Source organism: Schistocerca piceifrons, chromosome 6, assembly GCF_021461385.2.
Source record: "Schistocerca piceifrons isolate TAMUIC-IGC-003096 chromosome 6, iqSchPice1.1, whole genome shotgun sequence".
NCBI lineage: Eukaryota > Metazoa > Arthropoda > Insecta > Orthoptera > Acrididae > Schistocerca > Schistocerca piceifrons.
In genome coordinates, this window is record NC_060143.1 from 389,610,917 (window position 1) to 389,627,663 (window position 16,747).

At 45.6% G+C, this 16,747-nt stretch overlaps 1 protein-coding gene across 1 annotated transcript in view; it reads left to right on the plus strand.

The window, feature by feature from the left end:
* LOC124803337 (neural-cadherin-like) overlaps positions 1 to 16,747 on the plus strand; it is a 251,418-nt gene that overhangs the window by 27,369 nt on the left and 207,302 nt on the right. Inside the window, exon 4 of the mRNA XM_047264522.1 lies at positions 7,023 to 7,160. Coding sequence (XP_047120478.1) covers positions 7,023 to 7,160 — 138 coding nt within the window. The remainder of the gene's footprint in view (positions 1 to 7,022; positions 7,161 to 16,747) is intronic.

A 16,747-nucleotide genomic window follows, 5' to 3' on the forward strand; every position in this document is an offset into this window, starting at 1 on the left:
TTGAGCATTCCCTTTTGAAGCGAAAGTGCAACAGCCTTTGCTTCCTCAGCATTCTTCGTATTTCTATGTTAAATCACGTTGGGTCTTTTCCATCCTTTATCCACTTACTGGGCACATACGTCTTCACAGTACGATTTAAAATCCGTTTAAACCTTGCCCATAATTCGTCTGCGTCTATCACACTGGAACTTAATGACGTCAGTTCATCGGCTAAGTGAGATGCTAAAAACTCTCTGCTCTTTCTAGCAGAAATCAGTAGACTTCTTTTCTACTCGTTAGGTTAAAGGCGCATCCAACTAATAATCCGTGATCTGGATATTTACTCGATATGACGATAAACTTACAATGACTCAAAACCATCATAGCGGTATCGGGTGGCTGGTAAAAACATCCAACAGTTGACTTGATTTCTTCTAGGTCTCTTATACGCGACCAGATAACTCCACTGTTACACTGAAATTCGATCTCAATTGAGACACTATATTTGTCAGCTGCAATGAACACACACTGTCCTATGGCGCCTAATCTTTCTTTGCGACATACGTTCCATGATTCGCCAAATATCTCTGAGCTTTCTGCTTCGGGCTTCAGGCAGGACTCGAACCTGAGAACAATTCGTGCACAAGAATTTCCCAGAGGGAATAAATTTCGGGTCTTTGTTACGAATACTTCGACAATTTACTTATAACATTCTGACAGTCTAAGTGTCTTTATACTAAACGTGGTCTGATCTCGCCATCGAGTCGACTGGTGAGTGTTCGTCAAAGTACCTCAACCTACCGCCTGGCCTAAAAAACCTCCACGCGCACTCCGCAAGTACTCTGCTACCCGAGTTGCTGCTTATTTTGTGTTGTATACCACTGACCTATCAAGGGGAGTCCCACGATCCCCCCACCCGATAACGCAGGTCCAGAAATCTGCAGGCAAGATTATGACAGAGCCGACGAAGACTTTGGCTGAGACCCTCCACTCGGTTGCAAACCAAAGGACCCCATTCAACTCCAGGAACAGTGCTGCAAATAGCGAGCTCTGCTTGCATCCCGCGCTCGAGGCCAGGAGCCTTCACTAACTACGCCACCAGCCAGTGTGTTAGGCGTGTTTGGTGCCAAGGTGAGCCACAACTTGCAGACGACGGCGTCCTTCTCGCTGGATAGCGGCAGACATATCGAGTGCACATTGCTTTTCTTTCCGACTCTGACCGGTATCTGCCTAAGGGATTCCAAAACGAGCCTGACACTGGAGCTCTTGATAACTTGTAAAGTCACTCCCTCCCCCCACCCATCCACCCCCTGCATCCCCCCCCCCCCCCCACCCTGTGCCTCTCGCATTCTGCTGAAGAAGCTGCCGCCTTTCCACTCAGAGGGTGAATGGGCGACGCCAGATGGCCAGCATCCACATTGGCTCTCCGCCTCTAGCGACGCAAACGCGTTGCCACCCTGTGAGGGATCCACCACATCAGGTACACTGGGAGATGTCTCGGCTGCAGATCCTGTGGGTGAAACAAACGACATCTGTAGTGTCTTATGCAACGCGCCAGTCTCTCGGCCACCACTACACCCCGAAGCAGCAGCCCGAAGGTGACTGACTGTAGCCAACAGCACGTACAGCTGCTCTTGAACTGCTCCCAAATCCTCCTGCGCCCACACACAGCGTGAACACAACCTATCCATCCCAGTATTACTAACTTAAGAATTGACTATCACGAAATAAGCATCAAACGAAAAAAAACTACAAAGAACGAAACTCGTCTAGCTTGAAGGGGGAAACCAGATGGCGCTATGGTTGGCCCGCTAGATGGCGCTGCCATAGGTCAAACGGATATCAACTGCGTTTTTTTTTTTAAATAGGAACCCCCATTTTTTATTACATATTCGTGTAGTACGTAAAGAAATATGAATGTTTTAGTTGGACCACTTTTTTCGCTTTGTGATAGATGATGCTGTAATAGTCACAAACGTGTAAGTACGTGGTAAAACGTAACATTCCGCCAGTGGGGACTGTATTTGCTTCGTGATACATTACCCGTGTTAACATGGACCGTTTACCAATGGCGGAATAGGTCGATATCGTGTTGATGCATGGCTATTGTGATCAAAATGCCCAACGGGCGTGTGCTATGTATGCTGCTCGATATCCTGGACAACATCATCCAAGCGTCCGGACCCTTTCGCCGGGTAGTTACGTTATTTAAGGAAACAGAAAGTGTTCAGCTACATGTGAAACGCCAACCACGACCTGCAACAAATGATGGTGCCCAAGTAGGTGTTTTAGCTGCTGTCGCTGCTAATTCCGCACATCAGTAGCAGACAAATTGCGCAAGAATCGGAAATCTCAAAAACGTCGGTGTTGAGAATGCTACATCAACATCGATTGCACTCGTACCATATTTCTATGCATCAGGAATTGCATGGCGACGACTTTGAACGTCGTGCACAGTTCTGCCACTGGGCACAAGAGAAATTACGGAACGATGACAGATTTTTTGCACGCGTTCTATTTAGCGACGAAGCGACATTCAGCATCAGCGGTAACGTAAACCGACATAATATGCACTATTGGGCAACGGAAAATCCACGATGGCTGTGACAAGTGGAACATCAGCGACCTTGGCGGGTTAATGTATGGTGCGGCATTATGGGAGGAAGGATAATTGGCTCCCATTTTATCGATGGCAATCTAAATGGTGCAATGTATGCTGATTTCCTACGTAATGTTCTACCGATGTTACTACAAGATGTTTCACTGCATGACCGAAGGGCGATGTACTTCCAACCTGATGGATGTCCGGCATATAGCTCGCGTGCGGTTGGAGCGGTATTGAATAGCATATTTTATGACAGGTGGATTGGTCGTCGAAGCAATGGCCCACACGTTCAACGGATCTGACGTCCCCGGATTTCTTTCTGTGGGGAAAGTTGAAGGGTATTTGCTATCGTGATCCACCGACAACGCCTGACAACATGCGTCAGCGCATTGTCAATGCATGTGCGAACATTACGGAAGGCGAACTACTCGCTGTTGAGAGGAATGTCGTTACATTTATAGCCAAATGCATTGAGGATGACGGACATCATTTTGAGCATTTATTGCGTTAATGTGGTATTTACAAGTAATCACGCTGTAACAGCATGCGTTCTCAGAAATGATAAGTTCACAAAGGTACATGTATCACATTGAACCAACCGAAATAAAATGTTCAAACGTACCTACGTTCTGTATTTTAATTTTAAAAAACCTACCTGTTACCAACTGTTCGTCTAAAATTGTGAGCCATATGTTTGTGACTATTACAGCGCCATCTATCACAAAGCGAAAAAAGTGGTCAAACTAAAACATTCATATTTCTTTACGCACTGCACGAACATGTAATAAAAATGGAGTTCTTATTTTAAAAAAACGCAGTTGATATCCGTTTGACCTATGGCAGCGCCATCTAGTGGGGCAACCATAGCGCTATCTGGTTTCCCCCTTCAAGCTAGACAAGTTTCGTTCTTTGTAGTTTTTTCGTTTTACGCTTACTTCGTGAGATATTTGGCCCGGTCACGATCAATGGACCACCCTGTATAAACACAGACAGGGACTCAGGTCTGCAACTTGCTATCTTCCTGGCTTGTCGCCAATAGAGGCTGACGCCTTATGAACTGTGTAGCTGGCTGTTCAACAGAAATGAAACTGCGCTACAGACTGCCTGACAACACTTTACAGTTACATAAAAGCGAGACTACACCTCTTAAACAGAAATAAACGCACACGAAATTTAAGAAATGTACTACTAATAAAACATAGAGGACGCTAAATACGTAACTGTTTTCACTCCACCGCTCTCTTCCTCCTCCTTTCTCGACCCATCTCCTCCCCCCCCCCCCCTCCCACCCTCTGTCTGTCCACTTCCTCCTCCCCCTATCTGTGTCCATCTCCTTCTCCCATCGCTGTTTGTCCATATCTGCCTCACCTTCTTTCTCCAATAGAACGCTGGTGGTTCTTACTCCTACAGTACGTCTACCCTTATATAATTAATATGTGTACTAGATTTTACAATGCCCTCAGTGGCATTGTAGCGAGAAGGCAGTACTGCTCTGGGCGGTATCACTAACCTGGTGTCTTGCTGCTTCGGTAAGTCCCTCGTCGCACAGTAGTAGCGCTCAGTCGCCAGGTTCCATGTAGGTGGCGATCCTGCTGAAGTGGGGTGTTTAGGGATGCCAGTTGTTGATTGTCAACAACGTTTGTACTATAAATGTTTTAAAACAGAAATTGCTTTGTCACACACGTCACAGAATCAGAATTTACAATATGGTGGCTCTGGGCTACGTCGTTATATTCGACCCTTTACCACATTAACACTGTTTTCTGACTTGACATAATGAAAAGACACTGTCCACGACACGTGGCGTTCTGATAACTAATAACTTCACTTTATATCTTGTTTAACAACTGAAAATGCACTCGCGAACGTTCTTTTAGAGCCTCCCCGGTTACTCGACCGTGCGTTTTGAGTGGCTCCTCACCACTAACTCGCCCTGTCTTCCCAAAGGACAAGGGAGGCCCCCCTTTCCTCCCTCATCCAATAAGGACACTTCTCTCGTTTCACTTTCAGTCAATGGGCGTTCAGATCGCTGTTGCTAGGCGGATCTGACGTCATGTTTGCGGACATGGCGACGGAAGTTTGTCTCGGAACACTGTCTCAGATTGTAAGATCCTACTCTCGAATAGTCGGATCTTGTCCCTACTAAGGTTTCACAACATTGCCTCCTATGATTTCATCACTAATGGTCCTTACTGATGCTTAATTGTTAAGTGTACATGTAGCCTGGCTGCTACTGAGCGTTCCCGATCGTATAAATATTCATAATACTTGGCTTAAACACGTGAAGGGAACGCACATATGCATTACAATTTCCGTGAAATCGATACAGGAGCTAAGGATGAGCTTTTCACCCGTGGTTTTGTCCACGTACGCACGTGTCAGATATATTTCACATACGTTTAACATATTTCACACGTAATTGTGCACTTATATTTCACCGGTATCTCTAGCGAAATTCGTCCTGCAGTTTCATTTTCACGCAGCTTAATATTTATGACGTTGTATCTCCTGAGCTATGTGCTGTACACTGATATAATTTTGCTGGTACACATAGTCTGAAAAATGTGTTGTGAACAGAGTTAGTAGCAACGAACTACGTGCCATATATTCAGTGTTATATAAAGAAGTAATAAGTTAAAACGTCATGCTCCTTGCGGCAGTTTTACTGAATGAACAGCGAAAATGTAATAAACAATAATCTTTTTTCCTCTCATCAGTTAATTTGTGGTGACTGTCAGCGAGAAAAAGTTTCCTTAATATCTGAGAATGAGTGTAAAGTTTATTACAAGTCACTAAGGGCCCTCATACTCAAATACTGAATGACTGGAGTATGGGTATTCGTCCGTCGTGTGTTAAACGGCTTTTTCAACCCCTCCCCCACCCCTTTGATGGTTAGGTCGTTCTTACATCCACAGTGATGATTTCTATAAGTAACTGATGCATACCAAGTTTGGTTGAGACCGATCCACTCGTTTAGGAGGAGATGTAGAACAAACATAACATGTACGTACATCCGTCTTCACAATATGTGTGAATGTTTGCGGAACACAAACGTATTTTGTAGGGAATAAATCATTTCGTAATCTTAAACATTATTTGTATTATAGATTTTTAGTAATTTGTGTATTGTCAAAAGTACTGGGTGATGAAAAAGTCAATATAAATTTGAAAACTGAATAAATCACGGAATAATGTAGATAGAGAGGCACAAATTGACACACATGCTTGGAATGACATGTGGTTTTATTAGAACCAAAAAAATACAAAAGTTCAAAAAATGTCCGACAGATGGCGCTTCATCTGATCAGCAAAGCAATAATTAGCATAACAAAGTAAAGCAAAGCAAAGATGATGTTCTTTACAGGAAATGCTCAATATGTCCACCATCATTCCTCAACAATAGCTGTAGTCGAGGAATAATGATGTGAACAGCACTGTAAAGCGTGTCCGGAGTTATGGTGAAGCATTGGCGTCGGATGTTGTCTTTCAGCATCCCTAGAGATGTGGGTCGATCACGATAAACTTGCGACTTCACGTAACCCCAAAGCCAATAATCGCACGGACTGATGTCTGGGGACCTAGGAGGCCAAGCATGACGAAAGTAGCGGCTGAGCACACGATCATCGCCAAGCGACGCTCGCAAGAGATCTTTCACGCGTCTAGCAATATGGGGTGGAGCGCCATCCTGCATAAACATCGTACGTTCCACCAGGTGTTTATCAGCCAGGCTGTGGATGACGCGATTCTGTAACATATCGGCGTACCTCTCACCCGTCACGGTAGCAGTTACTGACGTTTTTCTGTCCAGCGCCATCTTTCGGACATTTAGTGAACTTTTTTGTTGGTTCTAATAAAACCCCATGTCATTCCAAACATGGGTGTCAATTTTTACCTCTCTATCTACATTATTCCGTGGTTTATTAAGTTTTCAAATTTATACTGACTTTTTGATCACCCTGTATGTTGGTAAAATTAACGTTTTCAGACATAAAGCGATAATGCAAGAAAACGGATTCCCAAAAAATAACAGAAAATATAAAAAGACGAGTGAAATATCAAATAAAGATGACCAGACAGCACAATAATCCCGAAAGCGTCCTTTTAGAACAAAACGTATGCAAATTTCAAAGAAACAACGTCAGAATGATAATGGTATCGAACGGTTCATTTGACACGTGTCGTCATCTACTACTGAACAAGCATCACAAAGATACAGATAAGTTTCAACAGGCAGTGGTCATAATGTTTTGATTCATCAGTGTGATCCATATGACATCCAAACGACTGCCAAGTCACCTAACCATGCGACGTATCACACATGTAAACATGTAAATATTAGTAGTGCAGAAATGAGCATTAGTGAGAACATTTACCGTGCTTTTGCCACCTACTCTGCAAATTTCTACGATTAATGGAGGGCATTAACATGATGTTGCAGGTCAAAGCTGTGGACGGCGACACAGGGCGGCCGCAAGATGTGGTGTACTCCATCTCAGGCCCCGGTGTCGTCGTTGCAGGGACCGACGAGGGGTTCTTCAGTGTGGATGCGAACACTGGGGACGTGTTCGTGCACAAGGTGACTTCTCTCTGCAGATCTCTCAATATGAAATGAGGCATCCCACGATCCATCACAGCACTCAAAAACAGTCCGTGGTATCCCCAAATACATTGCCAGAAAAGAAAGCAGTACCCTCTTTTAGGGGTTTCCAATTCACCCAAGATTTATTGTTGCAATAGTGCACACTGAGTACATGCAATGATTACATTTACAGGTCAATAGCACAAGCGGTTATGAGGTATTAAGTATCAACCCAGGCTGAAACACCCATATTAGCATGTGGTGTAGCCACCACGGGAGGGAATGTAGGCGCTGACTCTGGTATTCAGTCTATCGTGCTCGATCTGTTCACGTACTTCTGAAAGAGTTGTTGACTGACGAGCGCATTTCGTCCCATCATATCCCACACATGCTCAATCAGACACAAGTCTGGAGAATGTACTGGCCCGGGAAGTTGCTCCACGTCTTGCAGAGCATGTTGCGTTTCACGGGCAGTGTGAGGGTGAGCGTTATTTTTTTTTGGAAAAACATATCACCTGCCTGAAACTTCCTGGCAGATTAAAACTGTGCGCCAGACCGAGACTCGAACTCGGGACCTTTGATTTTCGCGGGCAAGTGCTCTACCAGCTGAGCTACCCAAGCACGACTCACACCCCGTCCTCACAGCTTTACTTCCGCCAGTACCTCGCCTCCAGGTAGAGCACTAGCCCGCGAAAGGCAAAGGTCCCGAGTTCGAGTCTCGGTCCGGCACACAGTTTTAATCTGCCAGGAAGTTTCATATCAGCGCACACTCCGCTGCAGAGTGAAAATTTCATTCTGGAAACATCCCCCAGGCTGTGGCTAAGCCATGTCTCCGCAATATCCTTTCTTTCAGCAGTCCAATTCTGCAAGGTTCGCAGGAGAGCTTCTGTAAAGTTTGGAAGGTATGAGGCGAGGTACTGGCGGAAGTAAAGCTGTGAGGACGGGGCGTGAGTCGTGCTTGGGTAGCTTAGTTGGTAGAGCACTTGCCCGCGAAAGGCAAAGGTCCCGAGTTCGAGTCTCGGTCCGGCACACAGTTTTAATCTGCCAGGACGTTTCATATCAGCGCACACTTCGTTGCAGAGTGAAAACCTCATTCTGGAAACATCACCTGCCTGTTACAAGAACGGTAAAAGAACTGGTGTAACAACATTCTGCACGTACCGAACGCTGGTTAGCGTTCCCTCCAGAAATAGCAAAGGTGAACGAGAGTTGTAGCTTATCGCACCCCACACCACAAGGCCTGGTGCAGAGCCAGCGTGTCTTAGTTACATGCACTCTAGATGACAGGTCTATGTCGTAAGCGGAAAGTACGAAGCCTGTCCAGAAAGTAAGTTCCGATTGATAGTGAAATGGAAACCGCAGTGAAAATCAGAAATGTTTTATTTGTAACAGCTACACCTTCGAACTACTTCTCCACATGAAACTTCCCGGCAGATTAAAACTGTGTGCCGGACCGAGACTCGAACTCGGGACCTTTGCCTTTCGCGGGCAAGTGCTCTACCGACTGAGCTACCCAAGCACGACTCACGCCCCGTCCTCACAGCTTTAATTCCGCCAGTACCTCGTCTCCTACCGAGTTCGAGTCTCGGTCCGACACACAGCTTTAATCTGCCAGGAAGTTTCATATCATCGCACACTCCGCTGTAGAGTGAAAATTTCATTCTAGAAACATCCCCCAGGCTGTGGCTAAGCGATGTCTCCACAATATCCTTTCTTCCAGGAGTGCTAGTTCTGCAAGGTTCGCAGGAGAGCTTCTGTGAAGTTTTGAAGGTAGCTCAGTCGGCAGAGCACTTGCCCGCGAAAGGCAAAGGTCCCGAGTTCGAGTCTCGGTCCGGCACACAGTTTTAATCTGCCAGGAAATTTCGTATTAGCGCACACTCCGCTGTAAAGTGAAAATTTCATTCTAGAAACATCCCCAGGCTGTGGCTAGGACATGTCTCCGCAGTATCGTTTCTTCCAGGAGTGCTGGTTCTGCAAGGTTCGCAGGAGAGCTTCTGTGAAGTTTGGAAGGTAGTAGACGAGGTACTGGTGGAATTAAAGCTGTGAGGACGGGGCGTGAGTCATGCTTGGGTAGCTCAGTCGGTAGAGCACTTGCCCGCGAAAGGCAAAGGTCCCGAGTTCGAGTCTCGGTCCGGCACACAGTTTTATTCTGCCAGGAAGTTTCACTCCGCTGTAGAGTGAAAATTTCATTCTACTTGTCAAAGTAGTCGTCGTTCTGACTTAGACATATGTCGTAGCGTTGTACCAACTTTCCAATATCCTCACCATAGAAGACAGTCGCCAGTGCTTTCCGCCAATTCTCTACGCTGGCCTACAGCTCGTTTTCTGTGCCAAAATGTTGTCTTCACAGCCAGCGGTTCATATGAGCAGAGATGAAACTCAGAGTGAGTCAGTTACGGGCTGTATTGTGGGTGATCAAACATTTCAAATTGAAAACGATGCAGGAGCATCTTCATTACCCCTGCAGACTGCGGCTGAGAATTGTCTTGAAAAAGAAACCGCACGACAGTTGTGTAGTGTTGGCTGCATAGCTCCAGGCGAAATTTCTCACCAGCTCCTCGTACTTGGCGTGAGACACTATTTTCTAGACATCTTTACGCGTTCACTGTGCGCTCAGAAATGAGAAGAGTCATACTAGAGACACTGCCAAACACATCTTTGCAAAGTTTTATCGGATTATCATAGTCGTTTCCATTTCGCGACCGATCGGAACTTACTTTCTGGACACCCCTCGTACCATCACTTCGGTGCAGTTAGAATCTGCTTTCATCCTGAAGCCGCGTATGTCGATGCCGCGGCGTGAGTGGAAGACGGACTAGAAGTGCGTGTGCCTGTAAAGCCAATAGCAAAACAGGTTCGCAACATTTCGTGTTGACACGTCTGGAGTCACAAGCCCTGTTACACTACTGGCCATTACAATTCCTACACCACGAAGCTGGCGTGCTACAGACGCGAAATTTAACCGACAGTAAGAGAATGCTGTGAAATGCAAGTGATTAGCTTTTCCGATCATTCACACAAGGTTGGCGCCGGTGGCGACACCTACAACGTGCTGACATGAGGAAAGTTTCGAACCGATTTCTCACGCACAAACAGCAGTTGACCGGCGTTGTCTGGTGAAACGTTGTTGTGTTGCCTCGTGTAAGGAGGATAAATGCCTACCATCACGTTTCCGACTTTCATAAAGGTCAGATTGTAGCCTATCGCGATTGCGGTTTAGCGTATCGCGACATTGCTGCTCGCGTTGGTCGAGATCCAATGACTGTTAGCAAACTACGGAATCGGTGTGTTCAGGAGGGTAATACAGAACGCCGTGCTGGATCCCAACGGCCTTGTATCACTAGCACTCGAGATGACAGGCATCTTATCCGCATGGCTGTAACGGATCGTGCAGCCACGTCTCGATCCCTGAGTCAACAGATGGGGACGTTTGCAAGACAACAACCATCTGCACCAACAGTTCGACGACGTTTCCAGCAGCATGGACCTTCAGCTCGGAGATCATGGCTGCGGTTACCCTTGACGCTGCATCACAGACAGGAGTGCCTGCGATGGTGTACTCTACGACGAACCTGGTTGCATGAATGGCAAAACGTCATTTTTTCAGATGAATCCAGGTTCTGGTAACAGCATCATGATGGTAGCATCCGTATTTGGCGATATCGCGGTGAACGCAAATTGGAAGCGTGTATTCGTCATCGCCATACTGGCGTATCACCCGGCGTGATGATATGTGGTGCCATTGGTTACACGTCTCGGTCACCTCTTGTTCGCATTGACGGCACTTTCAACAGTGGACGTTACATTTCAGATGTGTTACGACCCGTGGCTCTACCCTTCATTCGATCCCTGCGAAACCCTACATTTCAGCAGGATAACGCACGACCGCATGTTGCAGGTCCTGTACGGCCCTTTCTTGATACAGAAAATGTTCGACTGCTGGCCTGACCAGCATGTTCTTCAGATCTCTCACCAACTGAAAACGTCTGGTCAATGGTGGCCAAGCAACTGGCTCGTCACAATACGCCAGTCACTACTTTTGATGAACTGTGGTGTCGTGTTGAAGCTGCATAGGCTGTACACGCCATCCAAGCTCTGTTTGATTCAATGCCCAGGCGTATCAAGGCCGTTATTACGGCCAGAGGTGGTTGTTCTGGGTACTGATTTCTCAGGATCTATGCACCCAAATTGCGTGAAAATGTAATCACATGTCCAGTTCTAACATAATATATATTTGTCCAATGAATACTCGTTTATCATCTGCATTTCTTCTTGGTGTAGCAATTTTAATAGCCAGCAGTGTATCTGCGTTGTGGTTAGCTGTGCGATTTGACACTGCTGGCCATACAGTACGACGATCCTGGCGGGCGTCTATGCTGCGTGGACGTCCGGAACCTCATCTACGGGTGTGACAATGTTCACGTGAGCAGTGATACCAGCATCGGTACACAACTGACGTAGCACGTCCCACGTGGGTGGCATTTCTCAGAAGGGACCATCCAGTCACTCGGTAGGTAACAATTTGATACATTTCAAACTCGCTCATTTGGCTGCAGGAAGCACGAGTGCGTTTCTGTGATATGGTTGCTCCTTGCTTCACTCGTTTACACCACATTGATCCTTTTGGCTGTGAGCATTCCCTATTAAATGGTAGACACAGATGGCGCTCTGGTAGCTATGCCACTTCGCTATCTGTTGGCGGGCCATGACGAAATCATTACCAGCACATCGACTGCACCCCAGGTGGCGTAAGCAGTCCTCGGATCAAAATCGACGTCGTCTTTCCAGATGTACTAACTTTTCTTCCAGCAGTGTAGTTCACGGCGAATGCATTGGTACCGCCAATTTCCTTTCCCATCCTTCCCAATTCTACATCAGCATCAATACTCCGCAAATTGTGTTAATGTGCAGCTGAGGTATTTTGTACACCACTATCTCTTCATCCCTTTCCTGTTCCATTCGCGAATGATCCATGTTAAGAATGACTGTTGGTAATCCTCTGTGCGAGCTCGAATCTCTTAATCTTGTCTTCATGATCCTCTTACGAAGTTTAGTAGGCGGAAGCAATATACTGATTGACTCTCCTAGGAACGTACACTCCTGAATTTTTAACAATAAACCGCAACGTGATGCGTAACGCGTTAACGCGCTACTTTTCATTGGATTTTATCTATTTCATATGTCAAACGTTTGTGGTAGGCCAGCCTCTGCTACCGGCCGTTGTGGCCGAGCGGTTATAGGCGCTTCAGTCTGGAACCGCGCGACCGCTACGGTCGCAGGTTCGTTTCCTGCCTTCGGCATGGATGTGTGTGATGTCTTTAAGTTAGTTAGGTTTAAGTAGTTCTAAGGTCTAGGGGACTGATGACCTCAGATGTTAAGTCCCATAGTGCTCAGAGCCATTTGAACCATTTTGGACCACCACTGCGGTAGACTGGCGAGCAATACTGAAGTATCGGTTGAACTAAAGTTTCGCAAGGTGAGTCCTTCGTTGGTGGACAGAGCGTCCTGAAGGTTGTTATAATTAATCAGTCAGGCAGCTATCTTTCCTACGATGTGTTTTATGTGATCGTTCCACTTCAAATTGCTCCGAACACATGTTTGTAACTTCTTCCAGAGATTAGCAGTCCTGTAAACATAAAATATTTTGTGTTTCCACCGGTTTCTGCGCAGTACGGTACATTTTTACGTTTACAGCTACAGAATTAATCAAAAATGTTCAAACGTGTGTGAATTCCTAAGGAACCAAACTGCTTGGGTCATCAGTCCCTAGACTTACACTACTTAAACTAAGTTAAACTAACTTACACTAAGAACAACGCACACACCAATGCCCGAGGGAGGACTCGAACCACCGGCGGGAGGGGCCGCGCAGTCCGTGACATGATGACTTAAACTGGGCGGCCACTCCACACGGCTACATCATTACTCTGCAGTTAGGTGCCGGGCAGAGAGTAAATCGAATCACCTTCAAGCTACTTCTCTACCGTTTCACTCTCGAACAGCGCACGAAAAGAACGAACACTTAAATCTCTCCGTGCGAGCTCCGATTTCACTTATTTTCCGATGATAGTCGTTTCCTGTAGAGATGGACTCCAGCAAAGTATTTTCACCCTCTGAGGAGAAAGTTCCTGATTGGAATTTCATAAGAAGATTCTGCCGGTACAAAAAACGCCGTTGTTTTATTGTCTACCATCCCAGTGCATGTCTCATATCCATTGTACAATCCTCCTCCCCCCCCCCCTCCCACACACACACACACACACACACACACACACACACACACACACACACACACACACACACTTTTTTTTGTGTTGAGAATCAGCTGCTAATTCCTGCAACAGGCGTCAATTCTCTGCAGAGCTGGAACACTGTTTGTCTCTGCTTGGCACTTGGCTCAATTTGCAACCCACCCAACGTACACTGAGATGGCGAAAGACATCGGACAGCGATATGGCGGTAGTATCCTGTACACAAGTTGTAAGAATGCAGCACACTGGCCGAGCTGTCATTTGTACTCAGGTGATTCATGTGAAAATGTTTCCGGCACGATTGTGCTTGCACGACTGGAATAAACAGACTTTGAACGCGTAATTGCAGTTGTAGCGAGATGTATGGGACATTCCATTTCGGAAATCGTTAGGGAATTCAACCGACATCCACAGCGTCAAGAGTGTGCCGAGAATGCCAGATTTCGGGCATTCCTCTCACCAAGGTCAACGAAATGGCAGAAGGTCTTCACTTAACGACCGAGAGCAGTGGAATTTGCGTAGAGCCGTCAGTGCTAAGAGACAAGCAACAGTGAGTGAAACAACAACAGAAATTAAACGTACGATACACGACGAACGTATCCTTTAGAAAAGTGCAGCGAAATTTGGCTTTAATGGACTATGGCAACAGACGACCGAACACGAGTGCCTTTTCTAACAGCACGACATCGCCTGCAGCGCCTCTCCTGGGCTCGTGACCATTTCGGTTGGACAGCAGACGACTGTCAAATCGTGGCCTGGTCAGACAAAGCCAGATTTCAGACGGTAACAGCTGATGGTAGAGTTCGAGTCTGGCACCGACCCCATGAAGCCATGCAGCCAAGTTGTCGACAAGGCACTGTGAAAGCTGATGGTGGCTCCATAATGGTATGGGCTGGGTTTTTTTTTCTGGTCCAATTGAATGGAACATTGACTAGACGTGGTTATTTTCGGCTACTTGGAGACCATTTGCAGCCATTCATGGACTTTATGTTCCCAAATAATGACGGAACTTTTATGGATGACAAAGCGCCGTGTCAGAACATTCTGTACAATACCAACGAAAGATTTGGTCACCCAGATCTCGCGACATGAATCACATCGAAAATTTATGGGACATAATCGAGAGTTCAGTTCGTACACAAAATCCTGCACTGTACTTTCGTAACTGTGGGCGCCTATGGAGGAACCATAGCTCAGTATTTCTGAATGGGACTTCCAATGACTTGTTGTTGTTGAGTTGCTGCACTAAGTCGGTCAAAAGCAGGTCCGACACGATATTAGATCTCACGACTTTTGTCACCTTAGTGAATGAGCGACACTGCGTTACCACAGCCCAGCCTTCGTACAAATACAGGATGAAAATTTCCATTCTTGTGCCAGCTGGCATGTAACCCAGGAACTCCTGCCTCGTTCCCACGCTGTTCCTCGTCGTGGCAGTGTTCAGCGCTGCTGCTGTCTCTCCAGATAATTTTACATTACTAGGCACTACTTCAAGAGTCTGTCTGCATCACTCAGTTGTCAAAAGGAAGTTACCCAACTGCAAACCCGCTTGCTTGTAATGAGAGTTCTTGTGAATCTGCGATGTCCCTCTTTTTGTCTGTCAGACTGTAAACGGGGTAACCCTTTCTGAGTGAAGCAAGCACTTCAGTTAAGCAAAGCCTGTCTGACTTGTGGTAAATACTCACCTACCACGTGCAGCTTAAGCGTCTCCTCTTGTCCTCAGTATCTGGCACTGACGTATTACGATTTAGATCTAATAGAATTACATTTTCCTAGAGAATATTGAGTCTCAACTTTATCTTCGATAAAAACAGAAGCTGAAGTAATGAATTAGAATTTGTGCCAAACCAGTACTTTAATCAGGGTGTCCTGTTTGCTAGACCGATGTGCTATCCACTATACCATCTTGACATTGTGGCTAACACAGCTGCACGGCCTACCCTAGTCCACTGCCCTCCCTATCACAAACTTTAGTTCACACTTCATCCCACCTTGATTTTCCCATTCTAATGCTGACGATTTAATAAGTTGAATTGAAGTATCAATTAGAATTTGTGTTAAGGAGGGCACTGGACTACGGTAATCTGTGCAGCTGTCTCCGCCACAGTACCAGCGTGGTGTAATGGATAGCACCTCCGCGTAATAATCAAGAGACCCAGATTCAAGTCCTGCCACTGGTACAAATTTTAATTTATTACTTCAGCTTCTATCATTACAGTACAGTTCATTTAAGTACCTTTTTCTCAGTAATATTTCATTTTTATTACACCTACTTGCAAGATTACACAATTTGCTAAATCTGTATATGAAAAAATGTAGAAAGAGAGGTTTGGGTTTTTAAAAGCTTCCTTCTGCAAAACAGGGTGTATATCTTTCTTTTCTATTTATCCAAATATGTGCCTACGTCGATTCTGTGGCTTTCAATTTATTTATGCAAGAACATTATACGAGGTTCATGATTATTGTTCTACTTTACGCCTATAAACTGAAACATGTGTATTATTTATTTACTTTTTAATTCCTGATCTAAAATTACATTAATTGCGGATTTGTACAGATCTGCTAGCATTTATGACTTTTTATGGTTTGACAGCATGACATCTGCGAAGTACTCGGATGAACTTATTTAAATATTTACTAATTTTGCAATACTTTTTCGGGAGTAGTAGTATTGTATGTCCTGTATTTACAGGACGGAAAACGTAAGCACACAACATACGAGGTGCTACTCAAAAATTCTCGACATCTAACATTAAATACAATCACATCATACATGATTTTTATTCGCCAACGTCACCTTTGAAGTGATTCCCTCGGGAGTACACGCACAACTCACAACGCTTCGGCCATGAAAGGAACGCATCCCGAAAGTGTTCAGCACCACTTGCGATTCCACTTGAATCTCCCCTAACGTATCAAATCTTCGTCCTTTCAACTTCATTTCGAACTTCGGAAAAAGAGAGAAATAGCACAGAGCCAAGTCGGGTGAATAACCGACGTGTTGGTTTTTGCCAAAAACAGCGGCACGATCAAAGTTGCATGTGGGCTCGCATTGTCGTTATTAAGGACCCAAACATTCCTGCACCATTTCTCTGTGCAGTTCCTTATCACATTTCGTTAGCCACCTTAGGACGTCACGATATTTGTAATTATCCATTAATCGTCTAACTACGAGATGCGACCTCCTTGTGGATCATCCCATCAATATCGAAGCAACAGATCAATAAGGATTTGATGTTGATCTGAACTTAACGGGCTGGCTTGTGGCTCATGATAACCCCCCGATATTACAGAGATCGTGGATGGTCTGCCTACGATCTTTCACAATCGCAT